The sequence below is a fragment of the Ambystoma mexicanum genome, chromosome 2q, assembly GCF_040938575.1.
Source record: "Ambystoma mexicanum isolate Mex_15411 chromosome 2q, UKY_AmexF1_1, whole genome shotgun sequence".
Lineage (NCBI taxonomy): Eukaryota > Metazoa > Chordata > Amphibia > Caudata > Ambystomatidae > Ambystoma > Ambystoma mexicanum.
In genome coordinates this window covers 311,735,491-311,754,692 of record NC_090924.1, presented here as the reverse complement: position 1 = coordinate 311,754,692, position 19,202 = coordinate 311,735,491, and the positions used below count along the sequence as shown (strand labels likewise).

The 19,202-nt window shown below is 42.9% G+C and overlaps 1 protein-coding gene across 2 annotated transcripts in view; it reads right to left on the bottom strand.

Moving 5' to 3' along the window:
- Window positions 1-17,376: 17,376 nt before the first annotated feature.
- Window positions 17,377-19,202, bottom strand: part of CIAO3 (cytosolic iron-sulfur assembly component 3) — a 643,683-nt gene continuing 641,857 nt past the window's right edge. For both annotated transcript variants that reach the window (XM_069647280.1, XM_069647281.1), the window contains 2 exons: window positions 18,808-18,965; window positions 17,377-18,482 (listed from right to left, as the gene is read on the bottom strand). In XM_069647280.1, coding sequence (XP_069503381.1) covers window positions 18,256-18,482; window positions 18,808-18,965 — 385 coding nt within the window. In that variant the 3' untranslated portion in view covers window positions 17,377-18,255. The remainder of the gene's footprint in view (window positions 18,483-18,807; window positions 18,966-19,202) is intronic.

The following is a 19,202-nucleotide window of genomic DNA, read 5'->3' as shown; positions in this document are numbered from 1 at the left end:
TAGGAAGAACTTGAAATCATTTATCTTGAGAGAATCCTTTAATTAATTTGTATGCTCTTTTCGGAGCTTGACTTCTTTGTTTCTGGAGTATTATTTTTTTGTTTTGTGTTTGGTTTGTTATCTCCTATTTTTTATGTAACAGCGCTTAGACGCCTTTTGGCTTATGCGCTCTATAAATAAACACAGACATTTTGCTGGGAGACTTCTGCTCAATTTAAAAGCTGCATTGAGAAGTAAAAACATTTGTTTTCCCAACCACTTTCTCTTTTATCATTATTGAAATGTAAGTCTAGATATCCTTAGTTTGTGGCCCTAAATGAACTCAACCCATAGCAGTGTTTCTTCTTTAATAAAATTCTCATTTAGCGTTTATGCATTTATCCGGTTTTGAATCAACTCAGCTTCTTGTCAGAGCTCAACTTGACCCATGTTCGCCTTGATTTCCACTCCTTTTTATCCGGTGATATGTTGTAAACATAAAATTTGTTTTCTTTAATGCTTAAACCAAGGAACAGCAGAATACAGTGCATCATCGAAAAGCCTGCATTCCCAGAGAAGTCTTATACCATTTTATACAGCATCGCGATGGTTCTTTGACATCACTTTATATTTAAGGATAGGAAACTGAGGCAGTTCTTGAGGGAAATGTGGGCACCACGTCTTAAAAGGCCATCTGCATGCAGTGGTATTGGAAGTTCAGTCGAAAATTATCACAGACCCCATCAACGAACTGCTCCTTGGAAACAAATCTTGCTTTTGGGTACATATCGTAGATATGTTTTATGCAGTCATGACTGAGATTTGGCAATCCATCCGGTGTACGTTGGTTAGAGTTATTTGATCCTCCATTTTAGTTCTGGGGTAGATGGAAATGTAATGGTAAAATGTCTGTGCAGCTTCTGCAGGCTGCTATGGTACAAGTTAAAGGGTCAAGTTTACAGGTGTCAAGCAGGGTGTCAGAGAGTAGAGTGGACCGACTACTTCTCTGTTTTGACATGGGGATAGAGTGGAGAACCCAGTATCAAGTAGGACGCAAATTGGGCTTGCGCTACAAGATACTAGATTTCCATATCGGGCCCTCCAAGCTGCCCTGAGGGAATAGGTGGGTCATGGTTTTCCAATTCATCTGGGTGCCAGGACAGTGTTTAAAAGTGAGTGAAGTTGATCAAAGAAGTCTCCATCAGGTCATACAGGAATATTTTGGAAAAGGTAGAGCAGATTGGAGACTATCAGCAATTTAGCGATAGTTATCCTGGCATATCTACATAAGGGCAGTGTGATCAAACGGGAAACCTTGTGGCTAAGGGTTTTCAAGCAGGCATATTGGTTATCCTTAAGGAGGGTGGCATGACTTCTACTAACTGAAATTCTTACAGTATTTAACCAAAAGGAGATCCCATTTGTACTCTACTATATCAAGGGGGTTGGGGGTTGTATCCGTTAAAGGGCAAAAGCAAGGATTTGGACCAGTTTATGCCTAGGCCAGAGAACTGCCCAAATTTCACAATCCTCCCGAGTGAGCAGGTTAAGGTTTAGCGCTGGGAACTTGACAAATAGAAAAGCATAGCCGGCATAGAAAGAGATCATTTCTCTTTGTCCCTCCAGACCCAGTAACATGGAACTTTTTTATCTTGGCGGCTAGAGGCTCCGTGGAGAGTGCAAATAGGAACGGCAACAAGGCACGGTCCAGTCTAGTTCCACTGCTAATTTTCAAGGAGCACATCCCACTGGTGAATACCTGGTGGTCTTCTCAAGGAGCGAGTGGTGGATGGTCCAGTATCCCGGTCCAGGGTTGATGACTGGTGAAAACAAAGAACAAGCCACTATCTGTCCCTGGGTTAAACACCAGGGTCTGTAAGTGTCTGGCTCGCTGCTCCACAGATGGGAAGAATGTCCATGATGTATAGGAGCAAAGACACTGCAGACACTGAGTGGACGGCCAGGTGTTCTTGGAAAAACAGGCAACACTAGATCCAGGTCGACAGGGCAGCCGCTGGAGGCCAGGAGTCAGAGAGCTGGGACCGACAGATACAGAAATGGAATGCCAGTAAGTCAGGCAAAGTGTGGGTTAAAGGCAGGCAGACAAAGGCTAATCGTAGTTAGCAAAGGCAAGACAAAAGTAGTTGGGAGCAAAAAGGCAAAAGCACACAAGGGCAGGGAAGCCACGGCTAGTGTAAACACTTGTGTATAGCTGCGTTATAAATGCCATATCATATCAAGACAAGAAGGGCAGGAAGCAAGGTAACTGGCAGGGGACAAGCGTCACTCACCAACAAATGAGTTGAGGCACAATGTGGAAGGCATCGGACTGCCTTAGGAAGATGCTGAAACGAAAGCGAGGTTAGCCTCATTTCCATACAGGCATCAGAGCGCATTGACAACTGTGCATACCTGAAAGCTAGACGCCAGTCCCCAGCACATGTGCAGACAGGTCAACATGGCGGCACCCGTACTGCCGACCTGCCATACACTGAGTCTTTAAGACTGGAGTGAAAATAGACTCTTGGGGTCTAGCCGAAACCAAGCTATGTGGCAGGCTGCCCACCACTGAGGAAGAACCCTCCAGTACCCAGTTAAGGATCTCCAAGAGGCAAATAGAATTTAGTAATTTTGCACATTTAAAAAATATCACAATATACCAATTTTCACAAGTATTGTAAATAGAAATTGCCAAGACAGCAAGTCAAACACATTTTCGTCATCAAACAATGCTGCTATGGTTTGGTCCTCAGAATTTATTTGGTCCATAATCACAAACAAACATCACACATTCAGTGATTTGGATCTGCCAGGTAAGAACACCGACTGATTAAGATGGATTAATGGAGTTAGGTGTTGCATTAGGCAATCGGATAGTATTTTAACAAAGATTTTAGTATCCATGTTTATTAGTGAAATTTGCCTGCATGAAGCGCATGGCATTTAAAAATTCATGTAATAAGTGCCTCGCTCATGGACGAAGTAAGGATTCCTTCTCGTAGTGTGTCCTGCCATACTTTCAGGGCATGTTTTGGTGCATACTCTTTGCAAAACTTCACCCTTATGCCATCAGTCCTAGGGGCCTTTGTGGAGGGGAGGGTGGAGATTACATTAAGGATATTTTTATGTTTTTATTTTATTGTGAAACTTCAGAACAGTAAATCAATACTTAACTTTTGTTACATTGTTGGGCAATCGTCACTGTCAGTGCTCATTTTCAAAAAAATTTTTTTTTCAAAATCCAACTCAAAATCACAGCCGAAGTCAGAGTCAAAATCGGACTCAAGATCAAGATCAAAGTAATTTTCTTGACCAAAATCGTAAGGCTTATTTCATCTTAAAGTCGGTCAAGAAGCCCATTAGCAGTTTGGCCGCAGTTCGAGTCTTTTGATCTTTGACCGTCTAATCTTTTCATTTCATTTCATTTTCTGTTTAACACTCAGAAACATGTCTAAATAGTCAATTAATCGACATGATAACTTAAAAAACGTAATTCCACCATTCTTCCATGTCATTATGTTGTGGTTTAAAGCTACTCAAGTGTAGGTTCTGCTGACTGTTTGTTCCAGTGCAAGCAGTTATTAAATGCTTTAAAGACTCAATTTCTCCAGTGTTGCAGAATCTACAGATGTTATCAGCGATTTCCTTCTTCTGTCTTAACCACATCATTTAACTATTATTCAGAGCAGTTAGCCTGAATCTAAGGAATTGATTTCGGTGGTGACATGATGGACAATTTAGTATATATTTCGGGGGATCATGTAGCTTAACTTCTCCTCTTAATGATGGAAGAACAGTTTTAAGCGCTTTTCTGAATTTATAATCCAGTCCCAGATTTCACTTTTTTTTGTGCATTTTTTGGACGATCAAGTAGCTCTGATCTGCTTATACAGGCTGCTTCCATGATGGCATTTAGCTTTAGCTTCAATATTTGTATTAGTTTGGATTGGGCCCCTTTATTTTCAACCGCAAAGATTCCATATGCCGGAATTTTCCCACCAAGATACATTTTCTTTAAGGAAGTAAGAGATTTCCATATGATTGTCATGTGTAATGAATTGATGGCCAATTCATATCTCAGTGCAATCATTGAAATATATTTAGGGAGCCTCAGAGCTTGGCGCCAAAACGTGCCTCTAGTCTTTGCCATAAATGATAGTATACATTCCAGCCCGCTTCTGCTCCAAAGACAATTGTTTGTAAGACCTTCTGAAGATAGAAGGTCATTATTGGGGCAATCGTGAATTTCCCTTATTCTTTGTACATTTTCGCACCTTGTAGGCCAAGTTTTGTTGTTCGGTCCGTTATATCCTTGGTCCATGCAGCTTCACAAATTGAGTCATTGAACTTTATGACAAGGTATCTTATTGACTTTACGGTTTTTAGTTCAGTATTTGCAATCAACCATCTAATTTTTTTGTCTTTTTTTTGTTTGCGCTTTGCCAATGCACAATCTTTTTTTTCTCTGTGTTCATCACCAGCTCATGTTCCTTCACATATTCATATAAACGATTCAGGAGTCATTGCAAACCAATTTGGGTATAGTCGGTCAGCACCAAGTCATCCACATAGACAAGGCATTTTATTGGGGTTCCATTTATCCTCGGAGGAAAGCAATGAACTGTCTCCAACCAAGAGGGCAAGTCAGCTATAAATACTTTAAACAATTCAGCTGCCAAGGGGCAACCTTGCTTAACGCCTTTAAACGTTGATACTGGCTGGGACAGATCGCCTTGCTGGTTCACCCTTATTTTGCGTGAAGAGCTCTTAGAGGTTCTAATATTAAAGCAGGACGCTTCCACTTAAGTAGTTTTGACCACAATTTCTCACTATTTATTCCGTCAAAAGCCTACCTCAACTCTATAAATGCAGAAAATATCTTTCTCTTTGACACTTGAGCCTCCAACTTTAGGATGTTTAATATTAATAAGTTTACTTCAACTCCCACTCTCTCGGTAAAGCCTGATGGATATCTGTTATCCTTGTTTCGATTGCCCATGTAGCAAGCTTCTGTCGAAGGAATGAGCCAAAGATGTTCCCAATTGTGTCGAGAAGGGCAGTAGGGCGATAATTTGCAGGATCATCCCTATTGGCCTTCTTATATATCAGGACGGCAATTGCCCTCAACCACGAGTCTGGAACAGTCTTGCTGGAAGATACTTTACTAAATAAGTGTCCAATGAACTTTGCCCATTGTTCCTTGTGTTTTTTTAACATTACATTTGAGATATGATCGGGACCGGCAGCTCTAGAGATTTTTTAGCTTTTTGTATAGCTAATTCAATTTCGTCTCTTGACGGCAATATGTCCCATGCTTTGGTTGGATAATGGACCTCTGGCTGGATTTCACTTCGTGGCTTCTCATAAATCTGAGAAAAATACTCTTCCCATTTCGAACTGGCAATTTCATTTATACTTGTGGGCAGGGATTTTGTGTTTCCATTATTTAAGATTGGCCAGATGTCTCTTGTATTTTTAGTGATTAAGAGTTCCAACATTATTTCAGCACGGTTTTTCTCCATTTCCGCCGCATGGGCTTTAAGCCAATGACGATATGCCTGACGTCTTTCTTTAACTCTGATGTATTTGCTTTCCGCTGCTCGCTTTGTCTTCTTGATTTGTCGCAGGTCTTTTCTAAGATCCTTTTTTGCTTGTAGAATCTTTTTACTAAATAGATGTTTGTGAGTGTGGCCGAGGATTCTTGACGAGACAAACTTTGTCGTAAAAACCATCAGCAAAGGTGCGTAGTACACGTCCTTTGATTTAATGCAAAAAGTAGTCTTTCAATTTGTGGGCTGTTTATCCTCAAACGATTGCCCGCTGCATTTGTTGACAATTGGGCTTCATATGTGGAGGCTGCCTCATCCCAATCAGCCTGCCAAGATAGACGTAACAGATCGTGGTCACTATTTGTCATTGCAATTACTTTTAAGTCAACCACCCTTTCGAATACATTTCTGGAAGCCCAGATGTAATCCAATGAGGTTTGACTTCGTGGTCTTTGCCACGTTGGTTTACATGGCTGATCACTTTTTGTATTGTCATTTAACATTGTGCAATTTCTAATTGCAAGAGCGTCTGATCAAATTTGCCCTGTATTAGGAAGTGCATGGTCCAGAATCCGCTGGTTTATCGCTTTGCTCGTATTCAAACCAACTGCAATTTAAATCACCACAGAAAATTACTGACAGATTGTTTTAAGTCAGTATCGCTTCATCAATTAAAGAGGTTACCGCGTTTATAAAGTTAATTGTGGTTATCATAGCTGGATTCCAATATCCATTTATTAACAATAAATGTTTCTTCTCGCTATTTTTTGAAGATCTTATTTGCACTGTTGTTCCTTGGACAAAGGGGTTGGGATTATGCGACTCCCGAGGAGTGAGCCAGTTATGAATTTTCAACAAGCTTACAAGACCCGAAAAAGGGCGTCCCCTTGCATTTTTTCCAGCAAGATTTAAAAAGATACTGAATCCATCACGTGTTGGTGGTTCACGTAACCATGTTTCTTGCAGACATACTGCAAGAATATCATTCATTGGTACCTCAAAATGGTTGAACAGGTGAACAAAACCTTGTGTATTCAATGATGGCACAGTTTGTACACGTTCGTCCCTCATCAATCATTGTTATTGATGTTTTACATTACTTGCTCGAGATCCATTTCTCTTTTTCAACAAAGGGACCTGATTGACACCCTCATTGCAGGTTACATAAGGATGAGATAATGATTTCCTGAGTGCAGCTCGTCGTTGTTCAATTTTGTCACCATCTTCGCTTTCTTGTGGGCCCAATTTTCCATTGTCCAGTATTTGGTCAGGTTCCAATGTAATATTAAAACCAAATACAAGCAGCTCTTCGATAGCTTGTAATATCATGTTTTTCACAGCAAAAGATCTAATGTGCAATAGTACCTGATCAGAGGTTTTTTCTGTTGGGTATTCAACGATTTTTATATTGTCCGAGGTTATTGTTCGCAATAGTGGTATGCAGCCAAATAATTTCATTACATTGGCTCTATTTAGATTAACCTTGTTGCCATCAGTTTGAATGTTTTGTAGACGCAATTTCCAGAGGCGGCTGTTTTTCCTTGGACTTTTGTTCAGGTGCACCCTAGAATGATAATGTACTCCTTGTTTCCGCTGATTCATAGTCAATTTAGGATTGAGTTTGGAAGTTAGATTTGACATTGGTGTTTGCAGAGTTTTGTCACTTTCCTGTGCAATAGCATTCTCACTTTGTTTTTTACGATGAGGTAATTTTGCTTGTCTCTGATTTTCCGACGCTTGAATGCACGGATGTCTTGTAGATTTTGGGACAAGACTTTGATTCGTGATCTCAGCTGCATCTTCAGCATCAATTGAGTACGTAGAGAGGTCACATAGATCAACTGCCGAAGATATAGATGTACTGGCGTTGCTCATTTCCTCTGAGTCAAGGCAACAGCGTTTTGCTGTTTGTTTGTTTGATAGATTACGGGAATCTTTGGGAGAGCCTTTGTCAGATGCCAGCCAAGAGGCTGGCTGAATTGTGCTGCTTGGTCGTTCAAACATGCTAGTTTTAATCGGCGTAGTCAAATTCCTTATGAATGTTTTGACATTTGGACAAGCAGCTTTTGGTTTGTTGGTTTTTAGTCCTTTGGTTTGGCCATCTTTAGCGTCTTTAGTGTTGCTTGTAGATTTCCCATTCATTGGGATTGATTTGGCCAGACCATTAAAGATGCCAAACGAACATTGTGTGATATTATTAGGTGCGACAGTTGCATCAACTATCAGTTGATTGCTGGAGGCTGTAATCTTGTTTGAGTTTGCCAGCCCATTGGAGATGCCAACAGGGCATAGATTGGAATTTGTTGGTTCCACAGCTCGACCAGCCAGACATTGGCTATTTTCTCCAGAGGAAGCAATTTCGTTTGGATAAAGTTCACCTGTTTGGTTACGGTTTTTTCTTGGGATGGTATCAGATTCTTGGACTGGATTTAGTAAGCTGGGGGGTAAGATTTCAGTTGGCAAAGAACCTTGATCCATCTCTGCCTCATTCGGTGGCAACCGCTTCGGATGCTGCAACAATTTGGGCAGATTTTGTTGACTTGGTACTTTAGGTGCACTTTCCTTCACTTTAATGGTTTCTCGTGTATTCATTTCATTTTCTTTCACTTTACCAGAATTGTGGCATAGCCATTTCACCGTTTCTATGAGACCGTCCATTAAATTTTCGTTTTGACAATGATGCAGAGCGGCTAAATCACAGAGGCGTTCTTGCCATCACACAAAAAGTTCGGATTCCTTTTCCAGTTGCTTTTGCAAGAAACCTGTAAAGAGTTCCAATTTTTCAATTTTTTTAGCTAAATTTGACAGCATAGCCCCTTGATCGCAGATTGCTGTAATGAGATTCATATAGTTTTGTAAATGGGAGCATCGCAAGTGAAGAGGCTGCTAAGACATTATTGTGTATCTGAGTTATAGCATCAGCGGATAAATTGGATTTTAAATCATTTGATATTGACAACTCGTTCCTGTTTGGTGAAATGTATGGGCTTTCCATGTTATATTGTGTGGCAAGGGAAGAACATTTTTGTGGTTTGTTGTATGTTGAGGCTTCGACTGAAGTGCTTTTTGTTTTGAGACGTGGGGTGCTCGCATTTATGAACGAAATTTCCAGCTCCTTTGATGTCAACTGATTTGACTTTTGTTTTAGCTCTACAATTCTTTGTAATCTGCGAGCTCTTGCCATATCACTCAAGTCTGCAGTATCTATGTTCGATGCTGAGAGTACTGCACTCACGATTTTTGCGGGTATATTTGCCCGCTCAGTCTCCATGCCAATAGTTTCCCAGGAATGTTTTCCTTTCATCTCGGGCACTTGACATGCGTAGGCGCTTTGATTGCCATTTTCCTTGGACTGATCATTGTTAACAAGCTCCTGTATGTCATCAAATGAAGTTCCCAGAGATTTATTTGCAAATCCATTCAAGTGGTTAGTATTATTTTTTTCTGTAGCACGTGCTCTCATATCCTTTTTTAGTGCATTTGTCTGATCCTGCATATTTTCGTGAAAAATGGCTACCTCAGATTGAACTAAAGAAGCAGCAGGAATGGACATGCACTTTTGTCTATTTGAAGATTCACTTATGAGACGTTGTTGATTCTCATTTCCATTTCCTGATACTTGTTGTGAAGCATGCTCAATGAGCTCCCGAACGTAATTTTTTCCAAACCCTCCAGTCATCGTGTCAGCGTTAAATAGACAGATAAGTTCAGCGTCTGTAACACAGAATGGTGAGGAAAAAAAGCATCGGAAGTCTCGCTACTGTCAGTGGTCATTGCCATCATTGAGTGTAATTGTGGCAGTTGAATTGCAGGCGTTACTGCAGTGGTTGTTGATTCCAAATCACGTAGTGATAACAAGGCGAACGTTATTTTTGGTAACAGCAATTCTAGTCCATTGCAGTTTCCGGTTACCTCTCCAGCAACTTGCTGGCTGTGCACACCCTCATCATTTCCCATAAGTGTAGGTGTATGGTTTTGCGTTTCCGCACAGGAATGGGTCTGATGAAATGAGAGTGTCAAGACAGGCATCGATCGTGTCATAGATGTGGGGCAATGATTGATTTGTAGGCTGCGGGGGCAAAATTGAATTCACACACTTGCTTACCTTTTCCTTCGCAGCCGTGGCTGCTCTCATGCCGGACCAAGGATTTAGCATACGTCGATGCTGCAAAGTTTTCCGGCGTGTCTGGGGGCCACCATCCGCAGTCAGGGTCATCTTTTCAAAGAGATTTCTTTTCTTTTCTCCTGACACCTGGTAGCCGAACAGCCAAACAGCACCAGCCCTTTTCACACCAGGGCTTAAGGATATTGGACGTAGTTTTCAAGGAGTCCTCATCTCTTTGAACTCCCTCAAGGACTTCCAAGCCGTCCCTAGACTAGCCCCGCTTAGTGTTCTATGCATGGAAGGAAATAGTGCCTTACACTTGCCCAGTTGGATCATCAAGTACAAGCAAGCTTACCATGCCCTTTTACTGTACCTCCTCTCACTCCTGGACTCCTTCCACGATGCCTCGGTCCCTCCGATATTCACTCCACCTCTCTACCCCCAGTCTTTAATGTTACTACCTCTTTGCTTCCGTCTCTATCTTCTTAACACTAAAGCCCCTCCTCCTACTGCTATTGACACTACTCCTCCCGCTATTATCACACACATGCCTTCCTTTCTACTTGTACAAACCATCTCACATTCACACTTTTCACTACACAGCTGTGTCCCACCCACCCACACTCACACTGCAGAACCACTGACTCCTTAACCAATACCTCACGTTCTCCAACAATCTCCTCCACAAGCCGCCGCTCTGTTCTTCCTCCTGCTGGTCTTTGGTCACCTTCCAACGCCCCTGGTACACCAACCTATTTCTGCTTCCAGTCCGATTGGTTTTCTGCCCCTATCCAATATGAATGCCTTTCCTCGTCCAGGGAAGTGCATGTGTGTTGAAGATTTCGAAAGGGGCCCGAGCTCTGCACACTGGCTCTGCAGCGGTTTGACGCAATACAGAGCTCAATGGCATGTTTAACATTTTCAGGGTCCGTCTCTGTGACAGTGTTGTTAAGCTGTTAAATGTCCCTGGTGGTTTACCAGTTTAGTCTCCCTGAGCGGCCCTCCGCTGGGGCTTCATAGTGGGACCTTATTGCTCACGGTTGCCACGCAGGCCTGTCGAGGTCTACTCCAGCTCCCTCTCTTGCGCCAATCGGTTCTCTGTCAGTTCCATACTTGGTGGTTGTTTGGCAACACTGGAGTCTCAGGAAGTTGGGTGAAGCAGTTGCTGCCATTTCATTGGGTCTTTGATACAGATCACTTGGGACAGATCTTCCCTCCAGGTCTTTGTAACAAAGAGAGAAATACTGGTGAGCAACTGATTCAAGGGCCATGGCAGGAAATAAGGGTCTGCATACTAGCATTCGGGCACAGGAAGGGGTAACAGGGTTTGGGCCCCCCTGCTGCCACCAGATTCAAGGTTGGCTTTAGATACCCCTGTCCCCACTGTGACAAGGTCAGATTCCTGGCTTTATTACATAACCAAAAATCCGGCCTGGTCGGTCAGCTTCACCATATTTACAAGCTTGAACAGGGGAGAAAATATACCGAATTTCAAGATCTGCCAACGATCTAAATCGATCTAGCTTTGTCTTTATTGGGAGAAGTAATGCTATATTATTGGACTGCTCTAATTCTTTTTAAAATGCCCATAGTCAGTTTCTAACTTAGACATGTCTTGTCGAAATAGTTTTTAAGATGCCGCCTTCATTTCCAAGGAAGAACCCCCTTAGGTAGACCTTGAATGTTTCCCAAACTGTAGATGTTCGGGGGACAGCACCTACATTATTGTCAAAGAAAGTAGCAATGGCATTTCCCAATTTACTTGTGAATGCTATGTACAGTAGGGTGTGAGATTTGAAACCCCAATAGGGCGCACCTGAAAACAGCATCATCCAAGTGGATTGTCCATTTAATTGGAGAGTGGTTTGGCAAGGTTCTGGGTAAGAGAGCATAGATCTCAGTCTTATGAACCATTGCTGTGAATGCGAGTATCCAAACAATTCGAGAGTACATGTCATGGACTGTGGAGCAATATGAACATTCTTGAGTCTTCAGGTTAAGTGTTCACCAGAGGTCTACAAGACCACAGAAAGACATAGCGAGATTATCACATAGCGACCATTTGGGTCACAATAATAACTGGATGCCTTAAATGAGAGAGATGTGTGGATTAAAGTCAGCACAACTCAAGAGATGGAGAAAGATGTGTAGTGACATGAAGGGTCCCACACCTTTGTGCAGGTTTTGTTAAATGGGCCCCATCAGGTGGGATTCTTGAATTAGTATAATCTTAGCTCCTTGCCATTCACAATACACCTGTACCTTATAGGCTTTAACAATCTCAATTTGATCTGCACGTTCCAACCTAGTAGGGTGGGGAGTTTAGTGGTCTGTATTGATAACTGTAGCTAGAGTGAGGGTCTGATATGTCATGAGGACTATAACCATTGGACACAAATATACTGTGATAGTTAACTTTTTTTAACCCAAAATTGATTGCAAAATCAAACCTGCCCCTCCCCCACCCACACTGCAGTACCCACAACCTGCAGTGAGTAGCACCTACTCTAAATTAACATGGATAACACCTAAACCTGCGCCACCGTTGAGGTGCCTGAGGAGTCCTACCTTGGAGATGCCTTTGCTGGAGGCATGGGCGCATCGGGTGACATATTTTAATTACAATGGACAGAAACAATACATAGTTATTCAGTTTATATGATTTCTCTTGTGTAGAACTAGGGGAAATTAGCAAAATTAACAACAGGGTGAAATTACTAACAAGATTCTCTCCCTTCAAACAGTACGCTCTGCAACAGTGCAGACATTAATGAACACCATGAAACAACAAAGCGAACAACCAGGATAAGATTGTAGCCCAGCACACGCCTATTACAGTCCGTCAGATCCTGCAGGAAAGGAGTCAAGGAAGTAGTGTGCTTCTGGAGGGTTATTGAAGAAGTGGGTATTGTTGTTGTGGACCACTCGAAGTTCGGATGAAAAAAGCATTGAGTACTTTCTGCCCTTATAGTTTTTGTTTCACTGAGGAAAAGTACAAGCAGGCCTTCTGACGGCCCATTACAAAGTCAGGATATAAGGATATTGTAGCTTCCTAGTGCCTTAGTTCATTAAGTACACAAGCCCGGCATAAGATTATGTCCTTGTGCCTGTAATTGAAAAGCCAGGTTATTACAGGTTGTGGGTTTTGTCCAAGAGGTGAATTACAGCCAGCGACTGTGTGCCCTCTCAATTAAGAATTGTGAAGAGAACTGAGGGTTCTGTAGTGCTTCCTTAATAAATGACTCCCATAAAGGTTTCCATGTTACGTATTGAGGTTGATACTGGAATACTATTGACACACACGTTACTCCTGCAAGATCTTGTCTCTCTGAGGGTTTCATTCTTAGCTTGCACCTCCCTTTATTTCTGCAATGTCTGGATCAGTCGGTTCATCTCGGATCCATTGTCTTCAAAGACACCAACACATAGTTAAGATTCGGAAATGCGACCACTTTCTTTTTCGATTCTTTGCTGAATCATATCTACCTTTAATATTAGGTTGTCTAATTCTCAATTGACAGAATCAAATCTTACTTTCATTTGTGACAATATAATAGAGTGTTACGGAGAGGATTTGTGTCGACTAACCTCAACGTTCTTGGATCATATGGGAGCCATAGAGAGTTCAGACTGTCTGGTATTGTAAATTGAGATGGTGCTTGCTGAGCAGTATTTCCACCTATAATTTGGAGAAGTCTAACGGTAGACACAGCACTGTTGGTATCCGGTCTATACCATCCGTTATGAGAGTACTGGGTGAAGTGTTTGCAGTACCTTGGGTTTGTGCACGTGTATTGAGAAAGCACAACCGCTTATGCCCAGGATTGAAATTTGGAGAGATGAATCGTAGGTTGCAAGACCACCACGTAGCAGCTGGCGTAGTTAGCTAGTAGTTAATTAGGGGCCATAGCTACAGTAGTCCGTGCAGAGTTGGCATTACCGGGTGCAATGGGTTGTAAGCCTAGGTAAGGGTCTGCCAGGGTATTGCGTGCTAACATGACTCAAGGTCGACACCAGCCTCATGGAAATCTCCTGCGCCGATCCCCGGGGTGGAGGATGTCTTCCCTGCCATAAACTCTGCTAGATTAGGGAATAGTCGACGCTGATCTGGCAATATTGCTACACCCTGCCAACTGAAGGCTCACCACTTGAGGCAACAGCAAATTCCCCAGGGGATTCGCGCCTCTACTCTGTCTCAGCTTCTGCGGTCGAGAGTGACCCGTGATAGCGGTGACAAAATTGGCAGCTTCCAAATTCATGGATCAAGTAGTCTTAGACACGGGACCACAGGGACACCATTGATAGGGCAGGCTTTCTGGGAGAAGTATCTTCAGGGGGTTCTGTAGAGATGTCTGCAGGCTCAGTGACTTCCTCCCCTGCAAGCAGAGCTTCAGAACTATGCCACCATTTTGGCTGTCGCTCTCGAGCGCCCCTCCGTTTTATCATTTTTAATATGGCCATCCACCTCAGAAAGCCTGCAGCAGATGCCAGCTACCTGTTGGCCTACTGTATTACCTGTTTGGCAGAAGGTTGTTAGGTCCCCATCTATTTCTTTATCTTCCCTTTCCAAAGTGGGGCTCCCAAAATGCTCTGAAATGCAACTATGCCCAAGACAACCTATATATATATATATATATATATATATATATATATATATATATATATATATATATATATATATATATATATATATATATATATATATATATATATATATATATATATATATATATATTTTTTTTTTTTAAACACTCTTTATTGGCATTTTATTATAACAATTCCACAACTGCCCCTTTACCCTCCCCAACCCCCAAGGATCAGTCCCTCCCACACATTAGCGAAATTTAACCAACAATACAACCACTTCCCACTCACCACCCCCTCCAATATGAGTAGAAACCGACCCATTCTATTCCGTAGCTTGTTACGCTCCCCCCCCCCGGTAGGTTCCCCCACAGACAGATCTCCGGACGCTGCTCCAGGCTGATTCCCAGTAGCTCATTCACTCCCTCAAGCACCAAGTCCCAATACTCTATTATTGCTCCGCACTCCCACACCATATGCCAGAACCCCGCCTCCTCCGACCCACACCTGGGACATTCGCCTGAGTGTTCCCCACTCATCGCTTTGAGCGCCAATGGGGTAACACATACTCTATGCAGAATGTTAAATTGAACCAACTGGAAGCGGGCATTCCTCGAGGACTTCCGGACCAAGTCCCAGACCCACTCCCATTCCTCACTCGATATCGAGCGCCCCATATCGACTTCCCATTTCTCCTTGACTTTCAACTCCCTCTCTGCCGTCCCCTCCCCAAGAGCCTTGTATACCCGCGAGATACACCCCCTTCCCCCCGCCCGGTCAAGTAGTACTCGAAGCACTGGGCATGGTTCCAGCTCCTCAGGAATTCTCTCCTATATCTCCGCCATCCTCCGAACTACCGCCCCATATGCCAAAAAAACTCCCTGTGGCATGTCAAACTTGTCGCACCACTCCCTGTAGGAAAGGAGCTGCCCAGCCTCAAAAAAATCCCCCACCTTTTCACATCCCTTTTCCCGTAATCTCCGTATCCCCACCCTCCAAATTGCCTGGCGGAGTTTCTGGTCAGCCCCCCATGGGAGACTACTCTCATAACGGCCCCTAACTCCCTTACCGCCCACATATTTCCTCCATGTCTCCCTCACCGCTTCAAAGACCACCGACGTCCCCACGTTTCCCAGTGGGCGCCGTAGGAGCTCCACCGGCCTACAACCCTGCTGCAAGGACCCCACCAGTGTCCCAAGGACGTCCACCTCCGGTTGATCCCACACCAGCACCGACTGTAATTGTGCCGCCACGAAGTACTTTTCGTAGTCTGGAAGGCACAGCCCCCCACCCTCCCTCCATCTCCGCAGAGTTTGCAGGGACATCCGCCTCCTCCGCGCGTCCCACAGCAATTACCTAATCTTAACATCCAGCATTTAAAAAAAAAAAAAAACTTCTTTGCCACATATGCTATATTCGTAAAGAAGTAGAGCAACCGCGGGAGGATTACCATTTTACAACACGTCACCCTACCCATCAGCAAAAGGGGTAAGACCTTCCAGAACTGGATAGAGTCCCCTGTTTTGGATTATGCCCTCCCTGTATTATGCACAAACGTGTCCACTACTTCATGAAACACCCGCACCCCCAGGTATCGAAATGACTCCGTCTCCCACTTTACCCCTAGCTCTGGCAATTCCTCTGCCGGGCATTCCCGTAGCTCTCCCAACGGAAACAGAACAGATTTCTCTGGATTTATACAGAACCCCGACATAGCTCTAAAATTGGGCAATATTTCTAAAAGGTCTGGAAGAAATATCTTGGGGTCCCCTACATATAATAACAAGTCATCCACGTATAGGGATAGAATATGCCTCTGCCCATCCACCTCAATTCCAGCCTCCCCCATGTCCTGCCGCAGAAATGCCACCAGCGGTTCTAAAGCCAACGCAAATTAAATTGGGGAAGCCGCACACCCCTGCCTCGTCCCCCTTCCCAACTCCCATGTCTCCGACACCCAGTTGTTAGTTTTCACCATCGCTAGCGGTTTAGTGTACAGCAAGGTCAACCACCTACAGATGTTCTCCCCAAACCCAAATTCACGCACTTCCACTCCAGGGAATCAAACGCCTTCATGGCATCAAACGACGCTATCGCCATGTCCCGCCGTTGTGACTTCACCCAATCCATCACGTGATGTAGCCGGGAGATATTACCCGACGTATTCCTGCCTCCTGTAAACCCACATTGATCAGGATGTATCAGATTCGGTGCAACCACCGCCAACCTGGCCGCCAAAATCTTCCCCAGGATTTTTCCGACAACCTATATATTTAACTGACACTTTGGGGTTGGGTTGAAGACATCCAGAGTCCAAGTCAGCAAAGTCTTTTGTGCTGCCTTATGTGTCAGGTCTCACTGCAGCACCTCTAGGATGTTTATGCTACTTTACTTCAGCATGCTTACCATCAAACAAGTGCATGCACAAGAATTCAGTCCCCTGCTTCTTCAACATTGGTCAGGTGCAAACAATGGGGTTTAGTGTTTAAGTCTGTTGATAATGCACTACACACCCACCAACTTACACTGAGATGTCTGCTAATTTTGGCAAAGTTGGGGCCTGTCAACAGCCAATTGATGCCAAAAGTTACTCAGTGGCCAAGAATAGTGCCCGGGATTCATTTCTACCTCTGATGCAGGCGATGTCCTGCTGTCCCCAACCATACTTTTCTGAAATAATGCAAGAGATTAAATTCACGCAAGTGGCTGAAGAAATGAAGAGTGAGAGAGGTAAATCCTCCTATCTTGCTGTTCATCTATATCCACTCCTGCAGGATCATTTAATCCTTTTTGAGAATTCGAATCCAATTATTTAGAGGGCAACATTAACTTTCAATACAGATAGTTGCTTCCTTGGTAAAATCCAGTTGAAGTGCCATCAAGAATAGGCCTCAAAACCTGCACTCGCTACCAGCCATTGGCAAGTGATAATTAACTCTTGGCGCGTAAGAAATGGTGTACTATGTAGAGAATTGAGGAGAGGTGCTTTTTATGCCCACCCTGTAGTATGCAACTTGACATTTTTACTCCTCCTCTACATTCTATACTAAGAAATGTACATTGTGTTTAAAATACTTATTATAGATTTATTATCGGTTTACTTCACAACCACATAGTGGCTTTGAGCCACTAGGGTTAATGTTGTAAAACAATTCGTAATAAATTACAATTTGATATTTTATTCAATTATAACAGTCAAGAAATACATTTAAAAAAACAGGTTATCATCAGCATTTTAAAACACAAATTGCTGTGCCCCTCTTGTATTGTACACTTTATGTGCGTTTTGTATGCCACTCTCTATTCTTCAAAGTGTCAATTATCCCCACATGACGGAGAAAAAGGTGGGCATGACATATGGTAGATGGGTATTTTTATTTTTAAGCCCTACTGGCATACGGCCAGGATGTATTTTTCAAATTACAGTGGCTGTCCGACCAAATAAAATGCTCCATGAAAGCCCTTAAATTGTAGGCAGTTGACCCCTCCACTGTAGAGAGGTAATCCCTACCCTTGGATTAGCTACTAATGTACACTTAAGAATATACATATATTTCTTTTTTCAGGGGTCCGTTTAGTGCAAGAAAAAGGTAATGCACCATTAGAAATAAAACTGTTCCAAATATCATCAACACACCAAACAGAAAAGAGGAGGTGGCAGCGTAATGAGAATACCGCTCAACCAATGAACTTCATTCCTATACTGGAGGGGTATGTAATAAGAGGCAATACTTATTCGATTTTCCAGTTCATTTCATGTGCCCTGCGTGTATTTGTGTTTGAATCCAACCTGGAAATTTGATGTGATCCGAGGCAACCAACTAAAGTCACTTGGGTCTGCAAACAGGTGCAACAATCGATTTTCAACATGTATGGGCTGAATTTGAAAAAACGACCTAAAAGCAAATTACCCTCACATGATGTGCAAAATATAACGCCCCAGTCATCAGTCACAACCTTCAGCATTCAGTTGCCAGACAGGCCAAGTACAAAGTCTCTTTCTCCTTTGTCTTGAAACTGGGAGGAAAATGTTCGTTTTCACCACTTGATGCTAAATCCTGTGTTCATTTTTTCTACAGCGTGGTACTGTGTGTGCAACACTTGCTCTGTCTTTCCATTTAGCCATTGTTTGTATATTTCCATAACACTGGAATTTGTATCTGGAGTCTCAGTTCTCACAGACTGGTACAACTGTTCAACTCGCTGCACCAAATCCTTGCTGGATGCTCCTTCAGCTCTGATCTGTCCACCACCGTTCAGACAACCTACGGAAAAAACAAAGTAACATTGTTACAGGAACATGGAAATCACCACATTGTAGCGAATATGCATATGCCCTAGTAGTTCTTCATCTTAATATTAAGATCTCAGCTGTTATGAGGTAAACGTATCTTTGTGCCCCAGATGTGTTTCTATGACAAAGCCCCATCGTTTTTACAGGCTGTGGCTAGTTATACCTCAATAGCAAAACTTGTACAACTATGCAAAACAAAAGACAGCCTAGTTATAACTTCTCAACAAACAGCAGAACAGTTACAACAGTGAAAATAGCAAAGGACACATAAGCAACCCCACTTTTTGCTTTATTACCTGACGGGCAGGCCATGACTTCCACATAGTGGTATGTAGATTTGCCTCGCTTTAGCTTCTGCACCAAGTTCTGAATGTTTCGAAAGCCATATGCTAAAGCAAACTGCAGCACAATCTTGCCATCCTTCTCCAGGGTAACTTCTTGGAAATCTTTATTTCTGACCCAAGAAAAGAAAAAAGGCATCATGAAGTACCTTGCATTTGACAAACGCATCTTTATTGTGGGCCAATTGTCATCTGAATTTTAGAAACAAGAAATTAAAAATGTCACAACCACCCTTGCCCTTGGTAGAAAGGTGAACCCAACCCACACAAAGCTGCAGGTGTGATCTCTGCCCCATTCTTGCCTTTCCAATATTTTCATTCAGACCTTTGCAGTGTAAAGGTATACAAAA